Source organism: Furipterus horrens, unplaced genomic scaffold (assembly GCF_987537825.1).
Source record: "Furipterus horrens unplaced genomic scaffold, mFurHor1.1.pri manual_scaffold_10, whole genome shotgun sequence".
Classification (NCBI taxonomy): Eukaryota; Metazoa; Chordata; class Mammalia; order Chiroptera; family Furipteridae; genus Furipterus; species Furipterus horrens.
Window position 1 is genome coordinate 51,303,396 of NW_028327180.1, and position 24,003 is coordinate 51,327,398.

General features: G+C 52.2%; 1 protein-coding gene across 1 annotated transcript in view; it reads right to left on the reverse strand.

The window, feature by feature from the left end:
* The window catches only part of BIN3 (bridging integrator 3), a 42,819-nt gene that overhangs the window by 771 nt on the left and 18,045 nt on the right, over nucleotides 1-24,003 (reverse strand). The window contains exons 2-8 of the mRNA XM_090290136.1: nucleotides 16,309-16,357; nucleotides 9,830-9,870; nucleotides 9,366-9,427; nucleotides 8,215-8,351; nucleotides 7,691-7,731; nucleotides 2,261-2,402; nucleotides 1,983-2,117 (exon numbers count right to left, since the gene is read on the reverse strand). Of these exons, the coding sequence (XP_090146262.1) occupies nucleotides 1,983-2,117; nucleotides 2,261-2,402; nucleotides 7,691-7,731; nucleotides 8,215-8,351; nucleotides 9,366-9,427; nucleotides 9,830-9,870; nucleotides 16,309-16,357 (607 nt within the window). The remainder of the gene's footprint in view (nucleotides 1-1,982; nucleotides 2,118-2,260; nucleotides 2,403-7,690; nucleotides 7,732-8,214; nucleotides 8,352-9,365; nucleotides 9,428-9,829; nucleotides 9,871-16,308; nucleotides 16,358-24,003) is intronic.

Genomic DNA, 24,003 nt, shown 5'->3' on the forward strand with positions numbered 1-24,003 from the left:
ACTGATGTCCTTGTTAGTCATGCCCAAGCTGCAAAGCCCAGAGGGGATGGGAGAGACCTACAGGGATGAGGGGAATGCCAGGAATAGGGAACCCCTTCAGCAACTCTCAAGTAAAGGGCTGAGGGCTGCTTAGACCCAGGGCCTGAGTAGGCCAGGCCAGGGACTTCTCCAGTGGAGAGGACAGGAGCCATTTCTGCCTCAGTCTCCACCTCATGACAAAGGAGTGTTACACATTATTCAAAATACCTAAATCTTATTACCTCCAGTTCCCAGATGTCCTGGGGGAACAGGCCCTCTACTACTTTAGAAACTCGAGTGCCATTACCCACAAGGGCAGGCCGCGCAGCAGGCTTGGTGGCAGGACCATGGCTGAATGGCTTCTGAGAAAGTCTCCCACAGCAAGGCTCAAGGGGGAGCTAAATCAAGGTGTTCCCACCTGTCACCACAAGGGACAGGGGCCTGGGCTAGTGCTGGGGGAGGGTGGGGATGGCCCCCCCGCCCCCCCCTTTGCCCAGAGCCGCGCTTCTGGCTGAGTCACTAGGATGCTCACTTCTCCTGTGACTAATGGCACCACAGCCGCAGGATGGGAGGCTGGTGGCAGGGAGGCAGCAGCACCCCCGGTTACCCTGCTGCCCAGTGACAGATCATCCTGAGCTGAGCACGCTGGAGCCTCCCCTACCCCAGCTTCTTTCCTGAGCAACAGGACAGAGAAGGTAGGGCAGCCTGTAGGGGGCGGGGCTGGGAACAGGCGGAGGTGGTGTAGGAGGAAGACACAGGGCTCCTTAAACACACTCCTCTAGGCCCAGGATGAGGCTGCTGGAAGGAAGCCCCCACGTACAGGGCAGGGCTATGGGGCAAGTGTGGGACCCCCACTTCCTTGTGCACGCTAGCCTTCTGCCTCGCTTTCCCTCAGTGCCAAGGACATGGTCACTACACGTTCCAGCTGCAAAATAAGTCCTGCTCAGGGTTCCTGATCCGCCCAAATATGAGTCCCATGGGTTTGGTGTTCTCTAAAGATGTCAGGTGGCAAGGGAGGAATCAAGCTTTTCCCTGGGCGCCTGTGAACGCGGATGCTGCAATGAATGACAGTGTCCACTGGAGGGCGCCAAACACCTAGGCCAAGAGCAGAAGAAAGCTGGAGGCGGATGGGGATGTCGTTGAGCCTTTAGCTTTGTTACCTGGTGGGGACAGGTGGGAAAGGTGACAGGGTGCTGAGCACCTGCAGGCAGCTGCGGGGGGAGGTCCCATGTGGAGGAGACCCCCTGGCTTTGGCACCTCAGCCTTTTCTCTTTTACAAACAGGGACGAGTCCCTGCCAATGGCGTGAAGGACGGGAGGTGAAGGGGCAAGGCAGGCAGCAGCTGCAGCTGCCGCACACTGTGTCCCTACACCTGAGGGGCGGAGACACAGGACTGGCTGCCTGGCCCCAGTGCTTCCTCTGTGCACTCCCCACGCCTCGCCCGCCCCTCCTGCTGCAAGGTGCACTGTGGCCCTGGGCTCTGAGCATGCCTCTCCCCAGGGTTCAGAGCTCCCTCCAAGGGTTGCTAAAAGTCAAGATACCCTGTGGCCTCCCGCTAAGGAAGAGGGGCAACTAGGTGGAAATGGGGGGTGTAGGGTCCTCAGGAAAGGGACTTGACCCCACAGGTCTCTGTCCCTGACTTCCTGAGCACACTAGGCAAAGAACCCGCCCATCCAGGTGAGGTGCTGCAGGCGCAGCCGCATTTGTCCTTGTTGCTGGGGTGAAGTGTGAGCTAGAACTGAGGGAATAGCTGTTAAACGAGGAACCTGGTCCAAGGGTGGAATCAACCAAAGAGCAACGCAGGAACAAAAACAGAAATTCCAGCTCCCGACGCCCCTGGCTCCTTCCCTCAGGGCAGTGCTGGGCCAGAACGGGCAGCTGCCGCGAGGTGTCTACAAAGCCCACAGCCATCTCCGGAGAGGGGCGTGCGGGACCATCGTTCAGGCCCATGGGGGCACCCTCACCTGCGTGCGGATCAGGGACTCAAAGCTGGGATGGAAGTAGTCCAGTCGGCTGTTGTAGAACCGCGGCATCTCATCCAGGAGCTGCTTGTTCTTGGCCTCAAAGTCCTCCCGCACGGGTCGGAGCTCTTCTCGGGCCTGGGGTATGAGAGCCTGGCTGTCAGAGTTCTCACTGGCTTACCCAGGCTCCCCACTGGGGGCTGTGTGTGTGCATGCGCATAAGAGGGCTATCAGAGCACCAGGTGTCTCAGCCCTGCAGCCCCCAGCCCTGTCCTGGGTACCTGGTGGAGTTTGGCCAGCACCGGCCCTGTCTTCTCCTTTTCCTCGTACTTCTCCACCTTGGCCTGCAGCCTCCTATAGTCCTGCAAGGCCTGCTCCCGCCGCTTCACCGCCATGTTGAGGCTCGGGAAGACACTGCCAAACCTGCCGACACAGCCAGGTTAGATGCGCCCATTCCTGGAGCTGCGGGCTGGCAGCTCACTGTTCACTCAAAAACACATACTAGCATCTCCTAAGTGCTAGAACCTGTTTTAGGTCTTGGGGGTTTTGCTGTGAATGAGGCAGATGGGGCTTTGGCCCCCGGGGAGCTGATGCTGCTGAGAACCTGTCTAGAGGTCAGGCCCAGGGAAAGAACCCAGGGCTAAGGGTCATGCCACTGGCCTGAGTAAGACACAATGGATCTTGAATCCATGATGTCACTTACGCTGCCACTGATCCCACCCAGCCCCACACTAGAGACCTGGAATGGGGCATGGCGGAGCTGAAGACTCCTTGGAAGTCATCTGGTCAACATCTTCCTTTAAAAAATATGACAGAAACTGAGGCCAGGACATGTTCAAGGTCACAATTAGGTGATGGTGGTCCAGAAGAGAACCCGAGTGTCCCCATTCTGTCTGGCACCTCCCACTACCTCAGATGCCACCCGCAGGTGACAGAAGTGCAATCAAAGCCTCCAATGGTAGTCACTTCATAAGGTATGTACCTGTCCTATCAGTAAGTTGCATGCCAGAAACTGATTACCATTGTCCACTATCCATTAATAATAACAAAATTTCCATAAAGAGGTTCCTGACAGGCCAAAAAGCCCCTCCACACAAACATGCTCAAACTGTGGGCCCACCCCACTAGCTGACTGCAGGGAAAGCAATGTGCCTCTGGCCTCACCCCTGAAATGATCCAACTGTCCAACCCGGTGCTGGAGGAAAAAGACTCAAGGACTCCTCTACCTGACAGCGACTCAGGAGTGGGCCACTCAGAATGAGCAACAGCAGATGCCCTGGCATTTTTGGCCCCCACAGGCAACACCTTTATGACTACTGGCACCTTCAACTGGGAAGGGCCATGAGATCTAGAGACTGGCACAGAGCAGGCCCTGTCCCAGGCCGGGACGCAGCATGAATGAGCGCTGGGTGAGGCGAGGCAAGCCTGCAAGCAGGACTTCTGGGACAGGATGGGAGAAGATGAGGCAGGAGGTGCTACCACACAGCCAGTGGAGACCTGGAAAGTGACAGCACAGCGCGTCTTAAGGGCTGAGAAGCCCAGGGAAGTCAGTTCCTGGAGCACCCAGGGGAGACGAAGGACGGGGACACGGCAGCTGCTGATTTCAGCTTTGCTCTGCACTCGGAGCCAGGAGGGCGTCTGAGCTCATGCATGGGCTTTAGGTAGTTCAGATACCATGTGAAGAGTGATCCCAAGTTGGTGTCTCAAAGGGACAGGACAACAAATTTGGTTTTTGAAAACCTCAACAGCCCTGGCTGATGTGGCTCAGTGGATTGAGCACCAGCCTGCGCACCAAAAGGTCGCCGATTCGATTCCCAGTCAGGGCACACGCCTGGGTTGTGGACCAGGTCCCCAGCTGGGGGTGTGTGAGAGGCAACTGACTGCACATCAATGTTTCTCTTCTTTCTCCCTCCCTTCCCCTCTTTCTAAAAGTAAATAAATAAAATCTTTTAAAAAAAACCTCAACAAATCCAGAGTACAGGTCATAAGAGTAATGAATACTATTGCCAGAGAATACAGAATATAAACTTGACCACAGCATTAAAAGCCCCAAACAAAGCTTTAGACTCAGGCAGTCGATTTTGATGAAACAAAGTGCTTATTGCTGAGAAAGGTGCCTAAAACGAACGAATTCTCCTCACTTAATGGGTATTCTGTAACAGGCTCGCGCCCTAACTGGAAATACACAGGAAGTGGATGAGCCCACGCAAATGTCTCTGAAGTCTCAGTCACATGCCCCTTCACCCAGCAATCAAACTGAAATTTTTGAATGACTGATTTGCCAGGCAGAAGATGCAGGCCTACTGGGTGCCAAGCAAACTGGCTGGGGGCACCGGCCATCTCCAGGATGAAGGGTCTCCTGGGTGGCTGAGCAGGTGAAACCCTCGAGAGGAGCTGCACTCACACTGCGCTGGCCTCAGGCAGTCGCTCTGCTAGGGTCTCTGCTGCAAGGAGAGCCCCTCCCTTCCTGGGAGGGGTGTGACCAGCAGCTGAGAGGGAGCAGATGCCATTGCGCCTGAGACGTCATCACGCCACCTCCCTCTCCACCCCTGCTGGACTGGGGCCCCCAGCAGTTACCCTGATTCTCTGCTTATTAGTGAGCTGCTGCTTGGTGGCCCCTGTGCCTGGGGGGATGAGTAAGGCGTGGCCCAGTGGCTCCAGATTCCCATGCCATGCCAGGCAACCCCAGTGGCTGTCTGCAGGAGGCTACCTCAGCCTCCTGGAAGCAGGACCCCCTGCCCTATGCAAGGAGGCGGTGGCTGCAGGACTGCACACTGATGTGTTAGACCCCCCAGGAACACTCTTTCTTCACCATGATAACTTCTGCCTCCCCAGCAGCTCCCCTCCGTCACACCAGGAGACCAGGAAGGCTCAGCTGACTCAGTTCACTGTACACGGACCACCAATTGCTGACCACGCAGGTGCTTTGGCCCTGGCCTGGGGACTCCTGAGGGGTAAGGGTGGGTGTCGCTCTTCTCACATTCAAGCAGGGAAACTAGGGTCAGGCAGGAAAGGTCAGACAGTACATTCTGAGTCGCTGACTAGAGAGTGGGGGGCCCTGTAACCCCTGACTCTGGGTACTGCCAACTGAGGCCCCACCTCCGTACTGCCTACTTAGAGGCACCAGAGCAAACCAGGCCGGCCCCACGTGTTGGGTGTGCAAACAGCATGATGCTTTGCAGGGGGAGGAGCTTGTCTGGCAGCAGGATCCCCTTCCCCACATGAGGTGCTTTCCTGCTCTCCTCCACCTTCAGGTCAGGGGAGGTGAAGTCAAGAACAGGCTGGTCCCCATGCCTCGGTCCTCCCAGACATGCCCCTGGGGGCTCTACAGAGGCACCTGATGGCTCACCTGGCAAAGAGGAGGACCCAGCCCCCTCTGAGGCACGAATCCACACTTTTACTAGGTAGGCTGCCACAGAGAATCATGGCTGGGCTGCCAGACCCTCTGCTCTGTTCCGGCTCCCCCGCCATTTGTAGTGAGGAGCAAGGGGAAGTCCCTATGCCTGGGCCGTGGGAGATTCCCAGCCCTGCATACAAGGTTCAGCTCGCACTTCAGCCTCACGCACCTCCCTCCTCCTGCTGAGCACCGGCCCTGCCGTTCTGAGAGTTCGACCAAGCTCTTCCTTTCCACAGGTGGGAAACAGCTCCGAGAAGCAGGCTATGGCCAAGGTCATGGGCTGGGTCAGGGCCGGCTGGGACTGCCTGTCCAGCACTTCCCCGTGCTGCCTCAGCGGGTGTCCTGGTGGGCCACCCTGGCTTTTGCACTAGACTATGGCACCTGAGCTCTATCTGCAAAGACAGGAGAACGGAGCTGGGCCTACTACAGGCACTTGCCGAGGCTCTGCCCATGGTGACTGCCTGTTTCTTGCCTGTCCTAAGGTTCAATAGCAAACTATCTCCCCTGCCTAAGCCTGGGGTGAAGAGGCAGCGAGAGAGGGAGGAGGGAAAGCGGGAGGCAGATAGAGGCCGGCTGGGAGGTGGGCTGGGAGCAGCCGGTCCTGGTGGGGAATGCCTGCCATTCCTCTATCTGTGCCCACACAGCCGGGATCTTCCACCCACCAGGAAAGGGAAATTGAAAGCATCCCATCTGACCATGTGAACTCGGCCCAGGGACTTGGGGATTAGAGGCCGAGCCCCCTGGGGCGAGGCTGGGGGTGGCAGGGTGGCCATGTGGCAATGCTCTTCATCAGAGGGCAGGAAAGCTGCAGTTTCCTGTTTCCGGTGCTGGGGTCTCTGGGAGCTTCTCCCCTGGCAAGAGGAGGCAACAGGCAGTGCTGGTTGCACGTGGTGGGGGAGACTGCCTGTTGGCCTGGGGACGTGTGGCAGCCGGCCAGGGCGGCCAGGCAGGCCCGGGGCTCACGCTGAGGTCAGCGGATCCTCTGCGGAGATGGCGCCCGCCCCCTCTGCACCCACCCACCTTCCTGGCAGGTGGTGGGCTGCTGGGGTGGTGAGAAGCAGCCAGGATTCTCTGCACTTGGTTCCAGGAGCCCAGAATCAGGTTTCAAGGCCACCTCATTGGTTGTGAAATCAAGACAGGAGCCAGATCTCCAATTCTGAGCTGGTGTTCCCTGCCTAGCTCTGCCAGCCATGGGTGCCCATGGCAGCCTCGTTGCAGCCCCTGAGACCCCCGTGAGCAAGGTCTGCTCTGCCCTTGGTCTTTCCCAACCAGTGCTGAACCCTTGGTCTGGAACCTGGGTGAGCAAGCAGTGGGTGGCCTCCTCAGCACCCAGGGGCTCATGTGACCTTATGACCAGGGGCCCAGGGAAGGAGCGGGGGTGCAGGGAGAAGTCCCTTCCTGTGTCAGATTCGGCCTCCCTGCCATGGCTGAACCTCCAGATGACACGGTTTAGAAAGAACTTCCCTGGACCTCACCCCTTAGACCTGGACAGGGAGTGAGGAGCTCAACAACCCCGGCCCCAGGGGCTGGAGGATCAAACCTGCTCTCTCATCCCCCTCTGGGCCTTGAGGCAGCCTGAGGGCAATTAGCGCAGCCCCTTCCCTGGGCCTGAGGAGGGCTCTGCCAGGGACCACCACAGAGAGGTGATCAAGTGCAGCTGCCGGGCTTTGGGGCCTTTGGAGGTCAGAGGCCGCCAGGGAGGGGCCCGGGAAGAAGATGAAGTGATTTGGAAGCTTCAAGGCCATGCCCGCCCCTCAGGGGACCTGGGGAATAGGCCGTCTGATCGTGGACCAGAGCCTGCCTGCCAGAAGGGAGTCTCACAGCATTTCTGACCCTGACAGGTCATGAGTTAGGGACCTCCCCAGGTGGGACCCTGAGGCTGCACCCCTCCCTATGGGCAGCCTCCCCCACATTTCAAAAGCCGAGTGCTCAGGCAGCTGCTCTTCCAGTTTGGCTGAGGTGAAAGGCCTTGCTTGTCCCTGCGGAGGGCTGCCCGAGATCACCGCTAGCTAACACAGCAGCTCTGGTTCCACCGCTCCTCCGCCAGGAACAAAGGGAAGGGGGCAAAATGACCGCAGGAGCAATAGCTGGGGCTGTGCAGCATCCCCTGTGCCCTGCGCCACCAGCAGTGTCAGCCCTAGGGCCGCAGGTCATGTAGCCAGCGGCCCCGCTGAGTTTCCTGTCAACCCCACGTCTAAGGACAGGCTGCTAGAAGCGATATGCAGTCCCCAGGGGAGTGGCTGACCTGCCTTTCCAGTAAGTGCCCTGACCCAGTTCCCCCAAGGCCCAGGGTCCCCAGATGACCTGTACTCACTTTTTCAAGGGTTCAATCACGGTCTTTTGAATCTGGTTCACCTGTCAAAAAGAAACCCAATGACATCAAAACTGGGGGGGGGGGGGGGGGGGAGCCAGACTTTTCCTAAAGGGGGAGACTCCTAGTTCCTGAGAAGGGAGACCTGTCGGGGGTACCCCAAGAACCAGCAGGGAGAGGACTGGAGTAGGACAGGTCAGGTGGGCACCCCTAACTGCAGCTGGGATGAGGCAGAGATGGTGACCGGGAAGCCTGGAGGTTTGTCCCTGGTGAATCCTTAGCCAATGCCGACAGTAGCCTTGCTCAGCGGAGAGGCCAGTCCCGGGCTCGCTGTGAGCAATGTGAGCTTGCATGAGCTCGGGGGAGTCGTGGGGAGTAGCCGACAGGAGGAGTTCCTGGGGCATGTTGGGGCTCAGGCCTTGGCAGGCTGAGGGCACCCAGAGCGGGGCCTGAGCCCTGCCAGGGATGCCATGCAGGTGCTCCCCCAGAGAGAGCCACGAGAAAGGGAAGACCCAGGCCCCAATCACCTTTTCCTGGTTGAAGGCGTCCATTCGCTTCAGGGCTGTGTCCAGGGCAGTCACCATGTTCAGGAAGTCCTGGTCTTGCTCACAGAGGGGATTGGAGAGCAAGTCCAAGGATATCTTCACGGCAGACTTGGACATGGCTGTAAGAAGTCAGAGTTCAGTGAGCCTGTGAAGGGACTGGCTTCCAGGCCTTGTCACTAGGACTCCATTGTCCCTCAGTACAGGGCCTGCGGCCATACCACCTACGAAGCACCACGGAGCACAAGACACTAGTCCTTCCTGCATAAGGCTCATGCCTGACCACCTGACACTGTCCTGGATAATACTTTTGGGCACCTTTACCTGTGGCAATAACAATGTTCCCAAGTCTGAGATGTAACAGACTTATCTGGGTGGGAAGCTGTAAGAAACGCCAATGTCTAGCTGCAAAGATTCTAGGTCGGTAAGTCTGGAATCCAGGACTCAAAACAGCTGTCCAGGTGGCTGGGAGGTGCAGCGTGGGGCTGGCGACAAGAGAATCACAGCACACTCCTCCAGGGTAGCAAACTTACTGTAAAGAGCTGGAGGGTCCAGACTTACCTTTGGAGGGCCACACGGTTTCTGTTGCAACTGCTTAACTTTGCCACAGACAACACTTAAGAATGGGCGTGGCTGGGTTCTGATAACACTTCACAGACAAAAGGAGGCCCTAGGCAACCCCTGGTTTCAAGGACACACAGTGGTAAGAAAAAAGGCAACAGGTCACAGCCCAGCTGGAAAGGCCGTAGGGGACGCTAAAGAAAGATGCCATCCAGGTAACAGAACTAACTTCAAAACAAGTAACAGACGGTTTCCAAAAGCAGCCTCCTGGCTTGCTGTGCAGTACTGAGCTGCGAGGGGCCAGACGGGGGCTGTCATGCTCAGACTCGCCCGTGGACTCAGGCGGCACTGCCCTGAGGCTCTGTGGCACAGACCACAGGAGCCAGCGTTCCACCTGGCTGCACCTGGGGGAGGGGTGAGTGTGAGCCTGCTGCATGAAGAGTGACCTCAAGCCACTTCTCAGGGACATCTGCTGGGTGTCTACTAAGGGCACTAACTTCAAAGCCAGTCCTAAGACAACCGCAGGAGAAGGGCACCCGCCTGTGCCCCGCCCCGCCTGTGGGACGGCCACCTACCCAGGTCAGCATCGGCACTCTTCTTCATGTCCTTCTGCAGCCTCCTGGTCTGCTCCTCCAGCCTGCAAGGCAGGGCCATGGGCTGGGACCTGGCACCGCCAGCTGGCTTTGGCCCTGTCTTCCCATCTACTTGAGGGAAGCCCAACCCGATTCTCTGGAATGCCCACCGGGAGGACAAGGGGCCCTTTTCCGGGGATGTTCCCACTGACTGAAGGGCCACTGCAAGACCTGCAGGAGGCTGAGCATCCAAAGGCTGTGAGTGAACCACTGTCACACAGCTATCAGTTGGGGGACAATTTGTGGCGGGTGGTGAGCTGAGCTGCCTTCGTCTCCCAGACTGGTGATGGGTGGAGGAGCAGCCCACGAGAGGGCAGGCAGAGGAAACCTTGTGGGAAGCGAGACCCAGCAGAAGGAGCCTGCCCTCTCTGACCCCAACCTCTGTCCTCCTGGGCTCTGACACTCACTGCTGCAGTTTTCCGTACTCCCTTTCAAAGTCTCTCTCCACCTGTAATGAGAGTGGTAACTCAATCATCGTAGAAACGACAACACTGGAAAAAATCTGCCAGCCTCCGACACTCCCTCCACGCCCACCCCGGTCTACAGAAACAACACCGTCCAGTCCCTACAGGTTCTGGCAGGTCACCGGTGGCACAGTACCGTGTTCCCAAATTAATTGTCTGATGGCGAGAGGCTGCCCTCCCAGATGGGCCAGCCAGGCGAGCACCAGCAGGTGAGCAACGACTGCGGCCCGGCTCCCCACTGCAGGGAGTGGGGCGCTGAGTTGCACACCCTCTCCTCACCCTCCCTCCTGGGACAGGTGAGATGCTTAGCATGTGCCTGGCACCCAACCAGGGCACAGCAGGGGGCAGAGCAGAAGGGTGGGCTGTGGACTTCAGCAGTTCTGAGGCAAGGCTGAGCAGGGCACCTCCATGGTCACAGGTCCTCCCCCCTGCCAGCTTCGGGGTAGATGAAGAAAGCTCATGTGCCCACGCTCTGCATGCTGGCATGCGCCAAACACAGACCCTACAACTCCTGACTCCGGCAAGACTTGCTAAGTTCCTGATTAGTTAGTTATCAGATTCTCCGATGCCAGAGACATTTAAACCCAGCAGTGTGAGGCCTGGACCTCATTCTGCCGCATGCACGTCAGGTGAAGTCAAGGTGGCTGAATATCCCCATCTGTGAACAGGGGCCGCAGCAAGGGCCTTGGGCAAGAGGCCTGTTCAGTAAAGGACATCTGAGAGCCTACAGAAGGGGCCTGGACGGAGGGCAGGTGGCAGGCGAGAGGCTTCTCCTTCCTTCCCTTCCACGAGGGCGGTCCTCTCCCTGGGCGCCTTGTGGAGCCCCTGGGTTGAATGCTCTGAGCAGTAAAACCAGCTACAGGCACAGAGGGCCTCATGCAGGCTTCCAAGACCAGCTGACCCCCAACTCGGCCATGGGCAGGGGCCCTCACGGCTCTCACTGTACTGTGGAGGTCACGGGGACAGAGGTGAAGTGACCTGTGCTTGGTCACACCACCCTGAGCAGCCGGGCTCCCCGGCCTGTGCTCTTAACCCTCATTCTAGCAAAAGGGAAAAGGCGTTTGTTGAGAAATTAAAGCCATGACCTAAGAAAGATGACTTCCTGGCTGCACCCCCGAGACCACTGCTAGAGAGAGCCCCAGGTCCTGACAGTCACTCGGGCTACAGGCTGAAGGTCAGGCAGCACGAGTCTGCAGACACTGCCAAAGCCATGCTGCTCTTCCCCACAGGCCCTTCCATCAAAGGCAGCCCAGTGACAGTACTCTGAACGCCATCAACCACGCACTCCATGCTTGGAAATGGGCGAGCTCCATACAGTCCTGGAGTGGCAGGACATTACTCAGGCCAACTGTCTCATGTTATATGTGAGGGCAATGAAGGTCAGAGAGGGGATGCGACTGACGGAGGGATGCAAGGCTAGTGAGTGGCAGAACAAGGCCAGAATTCAGACTCCTAGTTCAGGCCTTTTACTATCATTTGTTTTAAACTGCATTCTTTCAGCCCTGGCTGGCGTGGCTCAGTTGATTGAAGCATCGTCCTGTAACCATAACCGAAGGGTTGTGAGTTTGATCCCCAGTCTGCACATGTACGGGAGGCAACCAATTGACGTCTCTCTCCCTTCCTCCTCTAGCCCTTCCTCTCTCTAAAAGCAATGAAAAAATGTCCTCAGGTGAGAATGAAAAAATAAACTGCCTTCATGCATCCCACAAACATTTAAAGAGCACCTATTAAGTGCAGTGCATTCTGCCAGGTGCTAGGGAATCCCTGATGAATAAGAGAAACACTGCCTGGTGGGAATGATAAATCTCACACACACACACCCCTGCAATCAGTGAGAGGCCCAGTACAGACATATACACACACACACACCCCTGCAATCAGTGAGAAGCCCAGTACAGACATACACACACACACACACACACACCCCTGCAATCAGCGGGAGGCCCTGTGGCGGTGCAGCGAGAGGACAGTGAGTACCCACTCAGCTGAGGTCCCCTGGTCATGACAGCATGTCACCTTCCTCATTTGAACTGGAAAATTTAGAAACAGGAACACATGGTCTTTCCCTTACCCTATTATCCTGGGCTTCAGAACCTTATACCAAGAGCAGACTGACTCTTTCCCCACCCAGGAACTCAACACCGTCATCACCACCTTCCTTATGACCCACCAAAAGCTACTCCCAAGAAAACATTCAAAGTTCACTCCCACTAAAGCTTTACTTGGCAAGTATTTAGAGTGTTACCTATCACAGGGGTTTGCAGTTGGACAGGAATCAGGGTCCTAGCTAAACGCCTCCAAGGCCTCCAGGGCGACCGTGGCGGGGAGCCTGTCCTGGAGCAAAGGGGCCCTTCAGAGGCGGCACCGACGCTGGTCTAGACCCTTCTCCCACAGTGCCGGAGGAAGATGGGGAGAGGAACTGGTAGATGGGTAAGACAAACTCTGATACTAGCCATGGAGCATAATCTAATATTTGAATCTCAGTTTCTTGTCTACCAAAATGAGGTATTTTTAGCCTCACTCCATGTACGTTTCAGGGGCTGACAGAGAAATGGGGTAACATGTCAGCCTCACCTGCTGGTTTTAAGGATCTGCAGAAGTCCATGTGGAGCACAGGGCAGGTATGTGGTGGTCTGCTCCTCCTCCACACTGGGGTGGTTAGAGGAACAGAGCAGTCTGGGGGTGCAGACTGGTGTGGGACCCTCTGGCAGAGAGGAGAAGCAGCAAGAATACCCCTGACTTAGGCTAAGCCTGGATTCCTGTGTCTGGGGGGCTGTATTGGGCCTTCCCCTTCATGGGAAATCTCCTTTCTTAGTCTGTAGAATGTGAGCAGAGTATTTTTACCAAAAAAATGAAATTAAAATTAAGGATGTCTTCACCAGAATGCAGCTCTCCTAAAGACCAAGAAGAGAGTAGGTGCTCTGAGAGCGGAGGCCAGCGCCGGCTGACCCGCTGGCCCCCGGCCCCAGCCTGGCCCTCTACTGCAATCCCCGGGCGTGCCGGCGTGTGTGGGATGTCAGAGAGCACCTGGCCTTCCTGGCTGGCACTGCTCAGACTTGCACGGAGAATGACTGCAGGTTTCCAACTGGGTTGGATCATTCTGGTCGAGGAGAAACTCGAGGACTCACACTGGAAGTGGAGAAGCATGTTGGGGTGAGCCTGGTCCTCCTTTGATGTCCCTTAAGGCCATCTGACAGCCTAAGAAAAGGTCATGCGCGTTTCACGTCCTCTGCCCTGGTAACCAGGTGTGGGCTGCTTCTCTGTCTCCCAGTCCTGAGATCCCTCTCCTCCACTGGGGATAGATCTGGGGGTCACCACCACGACCAGTCCCTCAGATGGGGAATAAAGGGACACACTGGGCTCTTACTCTGTGGTCTATCCATTTGGAGGGAAAGAGCAAAACAAAAGATCTGAACATCTTTGAATGCTTGATGCCTCTGCCAAAAAGGCAGCTGGACTGCAGTCAACAATGCAAGTGTAAACACATGTGCATGGCTGGGAGCGGGTCAGAGCAGGCGGTGGCTGGCGAGGTCAGTGCCGAGGGACCCCAGCCCTGGACGCCCCTCAGCTGCTCCTAGCGGGTTCAGGGGGTGGGGGTACCGCATGGCTCATGGCTCCCTCCCCAGTGCCAAACTCGGGCTGACACCTTGCAGGCGCTAGTGCCTGTTAACTGAGTGGATGGGCTGAAGTGAAAGGAGAGCAGCTGAGGAGCCCCGTGCAAGGCTGCTGGGCGGAGAGCTGCTGCTACGGCACGTTATGGCAGGGCCACAGCAAGGTTGCCGGCCCTCCTCTTGCCACAGAAACCTTTCTCAAGTGAAGGCTCCAGGTGGTAGGACGCTCTCCTGCTTGACTCCACAGAGCACCCACCTAGCTAGAATCGAAGTGGGTGCTTTCCTCTGGGTACGGGGCCCAGGGGAACCTTGCTTCTGAGCTCTCCCAGCCCCCCAGACTATGAAGGGAGGTGCAGCTTCCTCTGCCCCACCAGGTGCCCCAGCTACGTTATGGGACCACGGGAGCAGATGGGACCAAGCAGAGGTTTGGACAGGGAAGTCCCACTGGTGGCCCCTGCAGAGAGCATGCCACTCTAGCCAGAGCCACGACAGTTGTGGCAGCTGCACTGATGGCCTGGGCCAGGAGAACAGCGAGGGTGGCCGTCTACACAGTGCTTTCTTTGTCTGACAGCTGGGAGCCTGGAGCCACACCCCTCCTGAAACTCCCTGAAGATAACATGAACACTTCTTGCCGTGACAGGGTGCTGTGACTTCCAGTAACCCAGGCGGCTCTGTCTGCTCTCCTCCCTGAAAGTGCCTGGGCAAGCATGACAGAGTGTGTCCCCACTACTGGGGCAGCTGAAAGGTGCTGAGGTAACCTCCCAGCCCTGGCCTGGTTGTGAGACTGGGAGGGGTTTGTGAAGTGGGGAACGTGACTCTGAAGAGGCAGGGTCTTGCTGCAGACACTTTAGTGCCACCTGGGAGTTGAGGAAGCAAATCACTATTCTAGCCTACATTTCGCTGCAATGGGGAATCCAGCTGCTGGGCCTGGCAGAGTCCTTGGTGGGTTATCAACCTGAGTCTTCCTTAAGTGTCGTTAGTCGTTAGTGTTTATTGAGGCCTTGCCAGGTGCCAGACACTGTGTGCAGGTGTCACATGCATCACCTCAGGTGAGACTCAGCAGACATCAGCGACATGGTCCTAGCATGGCCCTCACTTTACAAAGGAGAAAGCTGAGCCTCAGAGAGGGTAAGAAACTTGCCTAAGGTCCAGATAGTATGCCAGAGCCAGGATGGGAATCCAGACAGGGAGTCTTCCAAGTCTGCGTCTTACCCACTCCTCGATGCCCAGTCTGTGCGGGGGAGCTGATGCCCCAGTTAGAGGACCCCAGCTTCACCCTGAGCGAGGCCAACGCTAGGGAGAGGAGAGGGAGCCCCGGGCCCACAGGCCCACACAGGCGCAAGGCATCTGCCCTTCCCCTGGGGAGTCCCTGCCACTCCTTGACTAAAACACCCACAGAGCTTTCCATCAACAAACTCTGGCAAAGACACTAGAAACTGCGTTCTGGGCTATACTTTTCTGTGGAGAAGAAGATCATCTCGATAAAGGTTGGGGAGTTGGGAGGGTTTTTGTTTGTTTTGTTTTTTGGTAGTGAGTGTTGGGAATAAAAGACACTTTTCAAAACCACTTCCCTTTCAAATCTGCCCTGGATTACACTCTGGAGACCCAAAGCCACACCTTCCCGCTTCCTGTGGCCGGCTGGGGCCCCGTACTTGCACGCCCAGATGCCTCGCGCCCTAAGCCGAGCCTCCACAGATGGCTAGCCTCTGCATGGGAGGGGAACGCAGTCTGTCTGGCGCCCATGTCTTTGTAAGTGACCTAACTTTGGACTTCCCAAAGGTAGAGCCATTGGTCAGGTGTTGCTGAACTCTCCTTCCTGCAGTTCTGAGTCCTCAGCCAGGAAGGGATAAGGTTGTTAAGACAAGAGGAAGAGCCAGGGGCTGCAGTGACCACCAAGGGCCTCCGCCTGGCTTCCTGGAGCCTTCACAATGAGAGATGCTCTACGGTTATTGTCTCTCCCAGTAACACCAAGGGCCTCGCTCAGAGGTGTCGGGGAGGGGCTGAAGTGGCCATTCTTTGCTAGAATCCCTAACCTGGGGTGACCTTCATCCTGTGTGAGGCAGTATAAAGCAATGCAGAGCACTGAATGGAGGTTCAGACTTGAGTTCAGGCTCCAGCTCTGTCAGCTTTAGTCTCTAACCGTAGCCAGTCGCCATGACCCCTTGGTCTCAGTGCCCTCCCAGGAGACAGCAGGAGGTCGGACTAGACCACTAAGGGCTTCCAGCCCTAACTTAACTTTCTAAGAAGCTATGATTCTCTTCTTCTCCCATTCTGGAGATAAAACAGGGATAAAAACTGTGGGCTTATAAGGGGGAAGGATTCGGTTTTTCTGTACAACCTCCCCCCCTCCCCCCGCCAGTGCTGAGTGATTCTGTGTCCTGGCTAGGGATGCATTTAGCAGTGGAGACAAATGGACCTGGAGTCCCGGAGAAACTCCTTGTCTTTCATGCAGCCTGAGGAAGCCTGAGATAGATGCCTGGGCTGGGTCCTGGGCAGGGGTCTCTGTTTCAGGCTCCCTGTTGGGAACATTCAGACTGATCCCAGAGGTGAGCTGTAGAAGCACCGTGTTCCCTCTTGCCTGTGGATCCACCTCTTCCACCCACCCAGCTGCGCTGAAGGAGGACAGTGTCCCAGGACAGGAGGCCCGTGTAAGCTCCCATCTGTGCAAAGCGCCAGAGCTATACAACCCAGAGCGAGAGGCCCAGGTTCTACCTCCCCAGCCCTATGAGGTGCTGTGTCAAAGCTCTGGTTCCCTGCAAAGGCCGTGTGAGACAGAACTGAGTCTCAGAATGAGAGAATAGGGCTACTCACTGTCTTGGGGACAATCTGTTTCTTGGGTTGCCCAATCTTGAAAGGAATCCTATAAGAGAAAGAGACAAAGAGGGGTATTAGGAGAAATGGGGATGGATGCAGCTAAGAAGAACGGATGAATTACAGGCCACCGGTCCCCTAGAAGAGTAAAGAGTAGGGGCAGTGGATCGCTCCCTGCCGCTCGTACCCCTGCCCGGTGGGTCAAGGACCATCAGCAGCCAGGCTGGGCTTTGGGACAGGCATCCTTCCGTGGACAGTGTCAGATGGAGGGCCTGGGCACTGCTGCTTCAATACGTTGCAAAGGGGAAGGCACAGAGGGAGAGATACTGGACAAATAACAGTCACCTTGTGTCTCAGACAGCTGCAAAGTCAGAAACTACAGGCTCACTTGGATCATTATTATCCTTGAAAACATGCCTTTAAAAACACTCTAAACACCATGTATCTATATTAGGTGCCTCACTACTTTTCCACAGAGGGACAGACTGTGGCTCTGAAGGGCTGCCTCTATGGCTGGGGAGAGATGACAAATTGTAGGGGCATTAAGGACCAGCTAGGCTGGGCCATTTCCCATGAGAACTGACAGAATCTGAATGCAGTGAGCTCCTAGAAGAATTTGAAATCCAGCCCAAGTCTGCCTTGAACTTGCAAGGAGGCTCTGGGGACCGCAGGCTCTCCACTTCGACATGGAAGACAGCGTGGCAGAGAGGACGGTCACAACCTAGGAGTCTCAGCCTGAGCTCTAACCCTGCCCACCCCCACCCTCTCTGCAGAGCATGCTGCCCTTCAGCAGGGACCCACTGCCCTGTGCTTTAATTTCCTACTTGGTGAAGCAAGAGGGGTACGCTAGATAACCTGGAAGCTTCCTTAAGGTGCTGAACATTTTATGATCCTACAATTCTGAGAAGAAAAGCAGTGCGGCCAGGCTAGAAGGCAAACACAGTGCATCCCCACAGCCACAGACACACAGATTTCACCCCCTCCCCCAGGGAAGGGTAAGGTAAGCTCGCCTTCAGTCAGCTCAAGGAAGAGGGCTCCAGCGGGAGCCCCGAGGGTCCAAGTTAGACCCCTACTCTAACCACTTCCAGTCTCTTCCATTCAAACCTCCCGCTCCCACTGCCGCCCCGCCCGCTCCACAGGCCCTTCCCTCCATGTCCCCTTCTCCCAGAGCCTGGCTTCTCTTGGCCCAAACTGACCAACACTGTTGCTAAACCCAGTGGTATAATTAACCACCGATAATAACCCCAGACAGTGATCTGGTTAGAGGACAGGCCAGCCTGAGTCATTGGTTTAAATTTAATTTCTGGAGGACATCCTGTTTATTGTTAACTCACCCTGTAATTTGGGAGTGTTAACCCTTTGGGGCTTCTGTAAACAAATAATCTCTGGCTAAATAATTATCAGGGAAAGGTAAGCTATGGGACTGAAAAGGCCTTTCTCAGGCCTAACAAGTAAAGGTTAAGGACAGATGAGCCCCTTGGTCCCCTCCCTGGGCCCCCAGTTATGTCCCCCTAAATTAGACTACAGCGGACTGACACAATGGTTTTAGACCATGAACAACTGCCCTCAAGGACCACTTTGGTGACAGTGCAAATGAGGTCCCGTGGCATTGTGAAAAGACTGACCCTGTTTTGCACGAAGCATGTTGGGGTATAAGAAGCTCTGGACCAGGAATCAGAAAACCTCTGATTAGCCTCTGACTAGTTTTGTGACTTGAACAAACTGCAATCTCTTGGGAGCTCAGTTTTAAAATATAAAACAAAGGAACTGGAATAGGTGGTCCTTCCAGCTCATCGAATGCTTCAGTTCTAAGCCAAGTCTCCATTCTAAGGATGTGGAGTGTAGGCTGGGAACATGAAAGACTCCTCAGAGTGGTCTACAAAAGGATTCTAGCTCGGAGTCCAATTTTACAGATTAGGTACCAAGAAATAAGAACCTGGAGTCCATTACTGGTGGGGCCATAGCCTCTCTCAATCTTAATTTAGAACCACATTATCTTTAGAACTATAAGTTACCATAGCCGTTCCCAATTTAACCCTCTCCTTTGTAGATGAGAGGAGCGACCTGCATAGGTTCAGTGAGCGGCCCAGGGTCACCTTGCTGTGTCCCCAGAGCCAGGAATGCACCATTGGGGCTCGGGCGTCCAGTCCAGTTTTCTCTCTAACGGTGGAGTACTCTCTCACACGGATTTGTCACACAGTTGTCCCTTGGTATCTGGCGGGGATTGGGTCCAGGATTCCCTGCAGACACCAAAACCTGTTGGTGCTCAAGTCCCTCAGATACCACGGCGTGGAACAGTGGCCCTCTTTGTCCATGGCTTCCCAACTGTGGACACTGTTGTCAACATGTGGCTGCCTGAGTCCACGGCCGTGAAACCTGAAGGTCTGACTGTATTTTAAGAAGTTGTATGTATGCTCATTGGAGGAAACTTGAGAAATACATAAAAGTATAAAAGAGAGAAAAAGGTTGGGAGGGGGGAGGAAAACAACCCCCAAACAGTCTAGTCTCATAACTAAAAGATAACCAAGGTTATTGTTTGGTGTTCATTGTATTTCAAAAATTGCAGAAAGAAATAAAACCTGAAGCAAATATACCAACTATTAGTAGTGGTTAATTCTAGGTGGTGAGAATATGATTACTGTTTTCTTCTTTGCACTCTCTGTATTTTTCAAATAAACTAAAAAAATTCCTTCAGTTTTTTTTTCTTGACTACAAAAATAACACCTGATCAGTGTCAAAAACATGGAAAACACTAAAACAAACAAATGACAAGCACACATACACAATCCCAAAGAAAAATAAACAGTAATAACATGAACTTCAGTGTGTACATACATATGTGTACATGTTTATATGCATATTTACATACATTTTAAAGAGGAAACATCATGAATGTTTTTATATGCCAATCGTTTTCATTGGCCTGCCTTTTAAGAGTGACCTAGTGCTTCATTTTACACCTGTAGTACTAGTTTTATTTTTGTAACCCACAGTAGTTACTGGTGGTCACTTTAACTGTTTTGAATTTTTCTTCTATTATAAACAAAAAACTCTTAATAGCTCAGTTTCTGTGCACACCAAGGATGAGTCATGTAGGATAAATTCTTAGAATTGAAATGGCTGGGTCAAAGGATATATACACGTTCAAGGCTTTGATACATTTGCCAATGCCCTGGAGACAGACTGAAACAGTTTGCATTTTTAAAAAGACCAAATTAGTTAACATTTTACCACCAGCCATTTGGCCTGTTTATCAGGATTTTTTTCCTGGCTTGGGGTTTGCCTTTCCCCTTTGGACACGTGTGTGTTTAAGGTACAGAAGTGTGTGCTTAGTACGAAGTCCAATCTAGCAAACTTATCTTTTCCTTTACAATTTCTTCTTTTGGTGCCATCATACTGAGAAAGCCCCACCCCCTCCACCTCAACATAAAAATTCACCTATATTTACTCTATTCCTCTTATGAGTTCCTTTCATTAATCTGAGTTTTACTTTTATCAAATTTATACGTGAATAGTTGAATAAGGCATGGGGGCTTTGTTAAGTAGAACACGAGGCTCTAGCCCCCGAGTCTCAGTTGCTGAGACGAGCGCGGTCATCTGCACTGGGTTTTGTCTGCACCTCTGCATCTCCACATAAAAATGCTCATCCCTTCCTGAGCGTTAGGTTTTGGGCACTAGCTATTGACTTTTTATTTGGGAAGAGGAAGATTTAATAAACAAAGAAACCTCTTCATGGTCTCCACCTCTGTAACACAACATACATTTGCAACTCCCCTTGTTCTGAATATAGTGCTATTATGATTCAGTTAGGGCAATACCAAGTAAACTATTAGGAGCATAATGGGATGCATTTTCCTCCCTGCACGTGGCAACCAAGCCCTCAGAAGACTGCAATTCTGGCTGATGCATACTGAATTGTAACTTCCAGAGTTCCCAAGCCAGACCTGCCAGACACACTCAAATTCCTGACCAACAGAAACTGGTATTGTTTTGAGACACTAAATTCTGGGGCAATTTGTTACAGAGCAATATATAACTAGCAGCACTGTATAATTTTTTGTTCTTATTACAATTAATAATTGTCACTTCTTTCACATGCTTTACTTTCTATATATTTACCCCTAATTCTATCTCAGTTGTCTAAATCTACTCCCAATACATTCATTTCCATCAAGTACTCTATTATTTCCACTCTGGCCTGCTCCAGCCTGAATGGGTCACCCTCTCCCTGGTGTATGGCACGTCTCTTGGGCTCCTCCTTCACCTTCCTCACAGAGACTCTTTTTGCCTCCCAGGAATTTTGACATCTGGGTTCTTTGTCTTCCTCTCTCTTGGTTTATTTATCATTTGGGGGAAGAAAAAGTGTGTGGGAGATAATTTTTGAGTCTCTGCTTATCAAAATATTTTTTATTCTACTGTCACACTGGTTAGTTTGGGTACAGAATTAGAGGCTGGATGTGATTTCTTTCAGAATCTCAAAGGCATTGCTTCACTGGCTTTTCATTTCCCAATAGTGCTGTGATTTCCATCCTCTGTATGTGATCTGCTGTTTATTCTCTTTACACAAGCTTTTCAGTTCATATGTTTATGCACCTTATGGATCTAATTTCATCCACTGTGCTGAGATAGTCAACAGGACTCTTTCAGTTTGACAATTTGTTATCTTTAGTTCTGAGACTAAAAACAAAACTTTGTTGTTGTTGATCCCTTGTTCCCATTTTTTTTTGTTTCTTACTTCCAAAATTCTTACAATTTTGATGCTGACCCTCCTTGGCTTGTCCTCTAATTTTTTATTTTTCGATGTTTCCTTATCTTCTAATACACTTAAAGTTTTTTATTTCTATTAATTTTTAATTTCTGAGAGCTTTTTATTTTTCAGAATGCCCCCCCCTTTTAATGATATCGTTTTTATTTCATGGATGCCTTATCTGAGGATCTTAATCATAGCTTCACAGAAGTTTCTTCTTCCTTTATAGTCTCAGTTTCCCTTCAAGTTACTTTTTTCTGTTTTAGTATTCATTTTTCATACTAAACACTTTCCTTGGATATGTGGTAATTCTTGGTTTTCTGCTCACATATATAACTGGGGACAAAAATGCTGACTAGAAGCTGTGAGTACATGAATAATGTCTGCATGTTGTGTAGGGTGAACTGGCTGAGCAGTTTTGTGGGGAACCCCTGATATCAGTGTCTAGTCTTTTTTTGAAATATATTTTATTATGTTATTACAGTTGTCCCAATTTTTCCCCTTTTGCCCCCCTCCACCTGGTGTCCCCTTCCCTCAAGCAATCGCCAACTTAGTTCATGTCCATGGGTCATGCGTGTAAGTTCTTTCACTTCACCATTTCCTATGCTATTCTTAACGTCCCTGTCTATTTTGTTCCTATCAATTATTTGTGCTTCTTAATCCCTGCACCATTTTCCCCTTCTCCCTCCCAGCTAATAACCCTCCAAATGACCCCCATATCTATGACTCTGTTCTTGTTCTAGTTGTTTGCTTTTTTTAGATTCAATTGTTGATAGTTGTGAATTTATTGCCTTTTTAATGTTCATAGTTTTCATCTTCTTCTTCTTAAATACGTCCCTTTAACATTTTCTGTAATAATGGCTTGGTGATGATGAACTCCTTTAGCTTTAATTTAACTTGTCTGAGAAGGACCTTATCTGCCCTTCCATTCTAAATGATAGCTTTGCTGGATAGAGTCATCTTGGTTGTAGGTCCTTACTTTTCATTGCTTTGAATACTTCCTGCCACTCCCTTCTTTCCTGAAAAGTTTCTATTGAGAAATCCACTGATAGTGTTATGGGAACTCCTTTTTAGGTAACTGCTTTTCTCTTGCTGCTTTTAAGATTTTCTCTTTAACCTTTGGCATTTTAATTATGATGTGTCTTGGTGTGGTCCTCACTGGGTTCAACTTGTTTGGGACTCTGTGCTCCCTGGTCTTGTATGTCTATTTCTTTGGCCAAATTAAGGAAGTTTTCTTTCATTATTTTTTCAAGTAAGTTTTCAATTTCTTGCTCTTCCTCTTCTCCTTCTGACATCCCTATGATTCAGATGTTGGCATGTCTGGAGATGTCCCAGAGGTTCCTAAGTCTATCCTCATTTTTTTTTTTTTTTTTTTTGAGTTCTTGTTTCTTCTTTTTGTTTTGGTTGAATGTTTTTCTTTTCCTCATGTTCCAAATAGTTGGTTTGAATCCTGGCTTCCTTCCCTTCTCTCTTGGTTTCCTGTGGATTATTCTGTTTCACTTAGTATAACCTTCATTTCTTCTGTTATCCCTTTTTTTGCCATTCTCAAGGAGTTCTCTGAGCATCCTGATAACCAGTGTTTTGAACTCCGCATCTGATAAATTGGCTATTTCCATTTTGCTTAGTTCTTTTTCTGGGGGTTTTGTTTTGTTCTTTCATTTGGGCCATATTTCTTTGTCTCCTCAATTTAGCAGCTTCTCTGTGTTTGTTTCTGGGTATTAGGTAGAACTGCTTTTACTTCCTGTCTTAGTAGCGTGGCCTATGTAGAAAGGTGTCTGTACATTGTGTGGGGCCTAGCCTTATGTAATTGCCAGGGTGGGCAACCTGCTTCACTGCTTTGTGGCTGTGTGGGGACAGCCTGGAGAGTGGACAATACCACTGGCTGGGCTTCTACTTCACCCCCTTCCTGTGTGTGACTGGCACCCTTCCAGTTGTTGCCCCAGTGGTGAATCCTGGAGTGGGTGGGCTTGAGGACGTTCTAAGACCTTGCTGGCCTTTTAAGCAATAAAAATCTGGGTTTCTTCTGCTTCCCCTACCCCCAATGGATTTTACAGTCAGAGCTAACAGGGGTCTATCTCCCAGTGCTGGAACCCTGGGCTGTTCAGTTTTGGCCTGGGGATGGGATTGCTTGCTCCCAAGGTATCCTTCCTGTCCATTCCACTGCTGGCACCTTTCTGCACCACACTGCCTCTCCGTCTATCTCCACGACTCTGCTCCTCCTTCCATTTGGATGAATATGTTGTCTTTAAATCCTTGGTTGTTGGACTTCCATACAGCTCGATTTTCTGATGTTTCTGGGTGTTATTAGTTTTGAGATCTGATTGTAATTCTTTCTGTGGCTGCACAAGGAGGCAAAGCATGTCTACCTAAGCCTTCAACTTGACCTGAAGTCCAGTATCAAGTCTTTTCCACTGGGCAAGTAAAACTCCCTAGAGAAGATTCTTCCACTCTTGTGACTTGGGAATAAAGGTCCATTGCAGCAATCTGGGGGCTGGGTGAGTAGAAGAAATCATGTATGTGCGTGTGCATGTACACCACATGCATTCATTCACTTCACCCTCCTGCATCAACTGCACTTGAAGTGGGTCTGGGTTTTGTGGGCCTGAAGCTTATACAATTTTGCACATCCTCTTAAAGAAAAAGAATACAAAAGTACAAATATAAAAATAGGCATGAAAGTGAATGTTTATTTAGACAGAGAAAAGAGCATAATAAATTACAAGTTATGAAAGCTGATAAATAACATGAACATCAGCAAATCAAGAATAACCTAATATTATTTTAATCATCTGCCTGACACGCCTCTGTATTTGTTTCCCTGCATTTTTTGGCTGCATAGCCTATGATTGCCTCTCTATGTGACACAGAGATAGTAACACCATTTTCTTAGAGGAAAAAAAGAACAATAATTCAATACTGGTAATATATAAATATAATACGAATTTTAG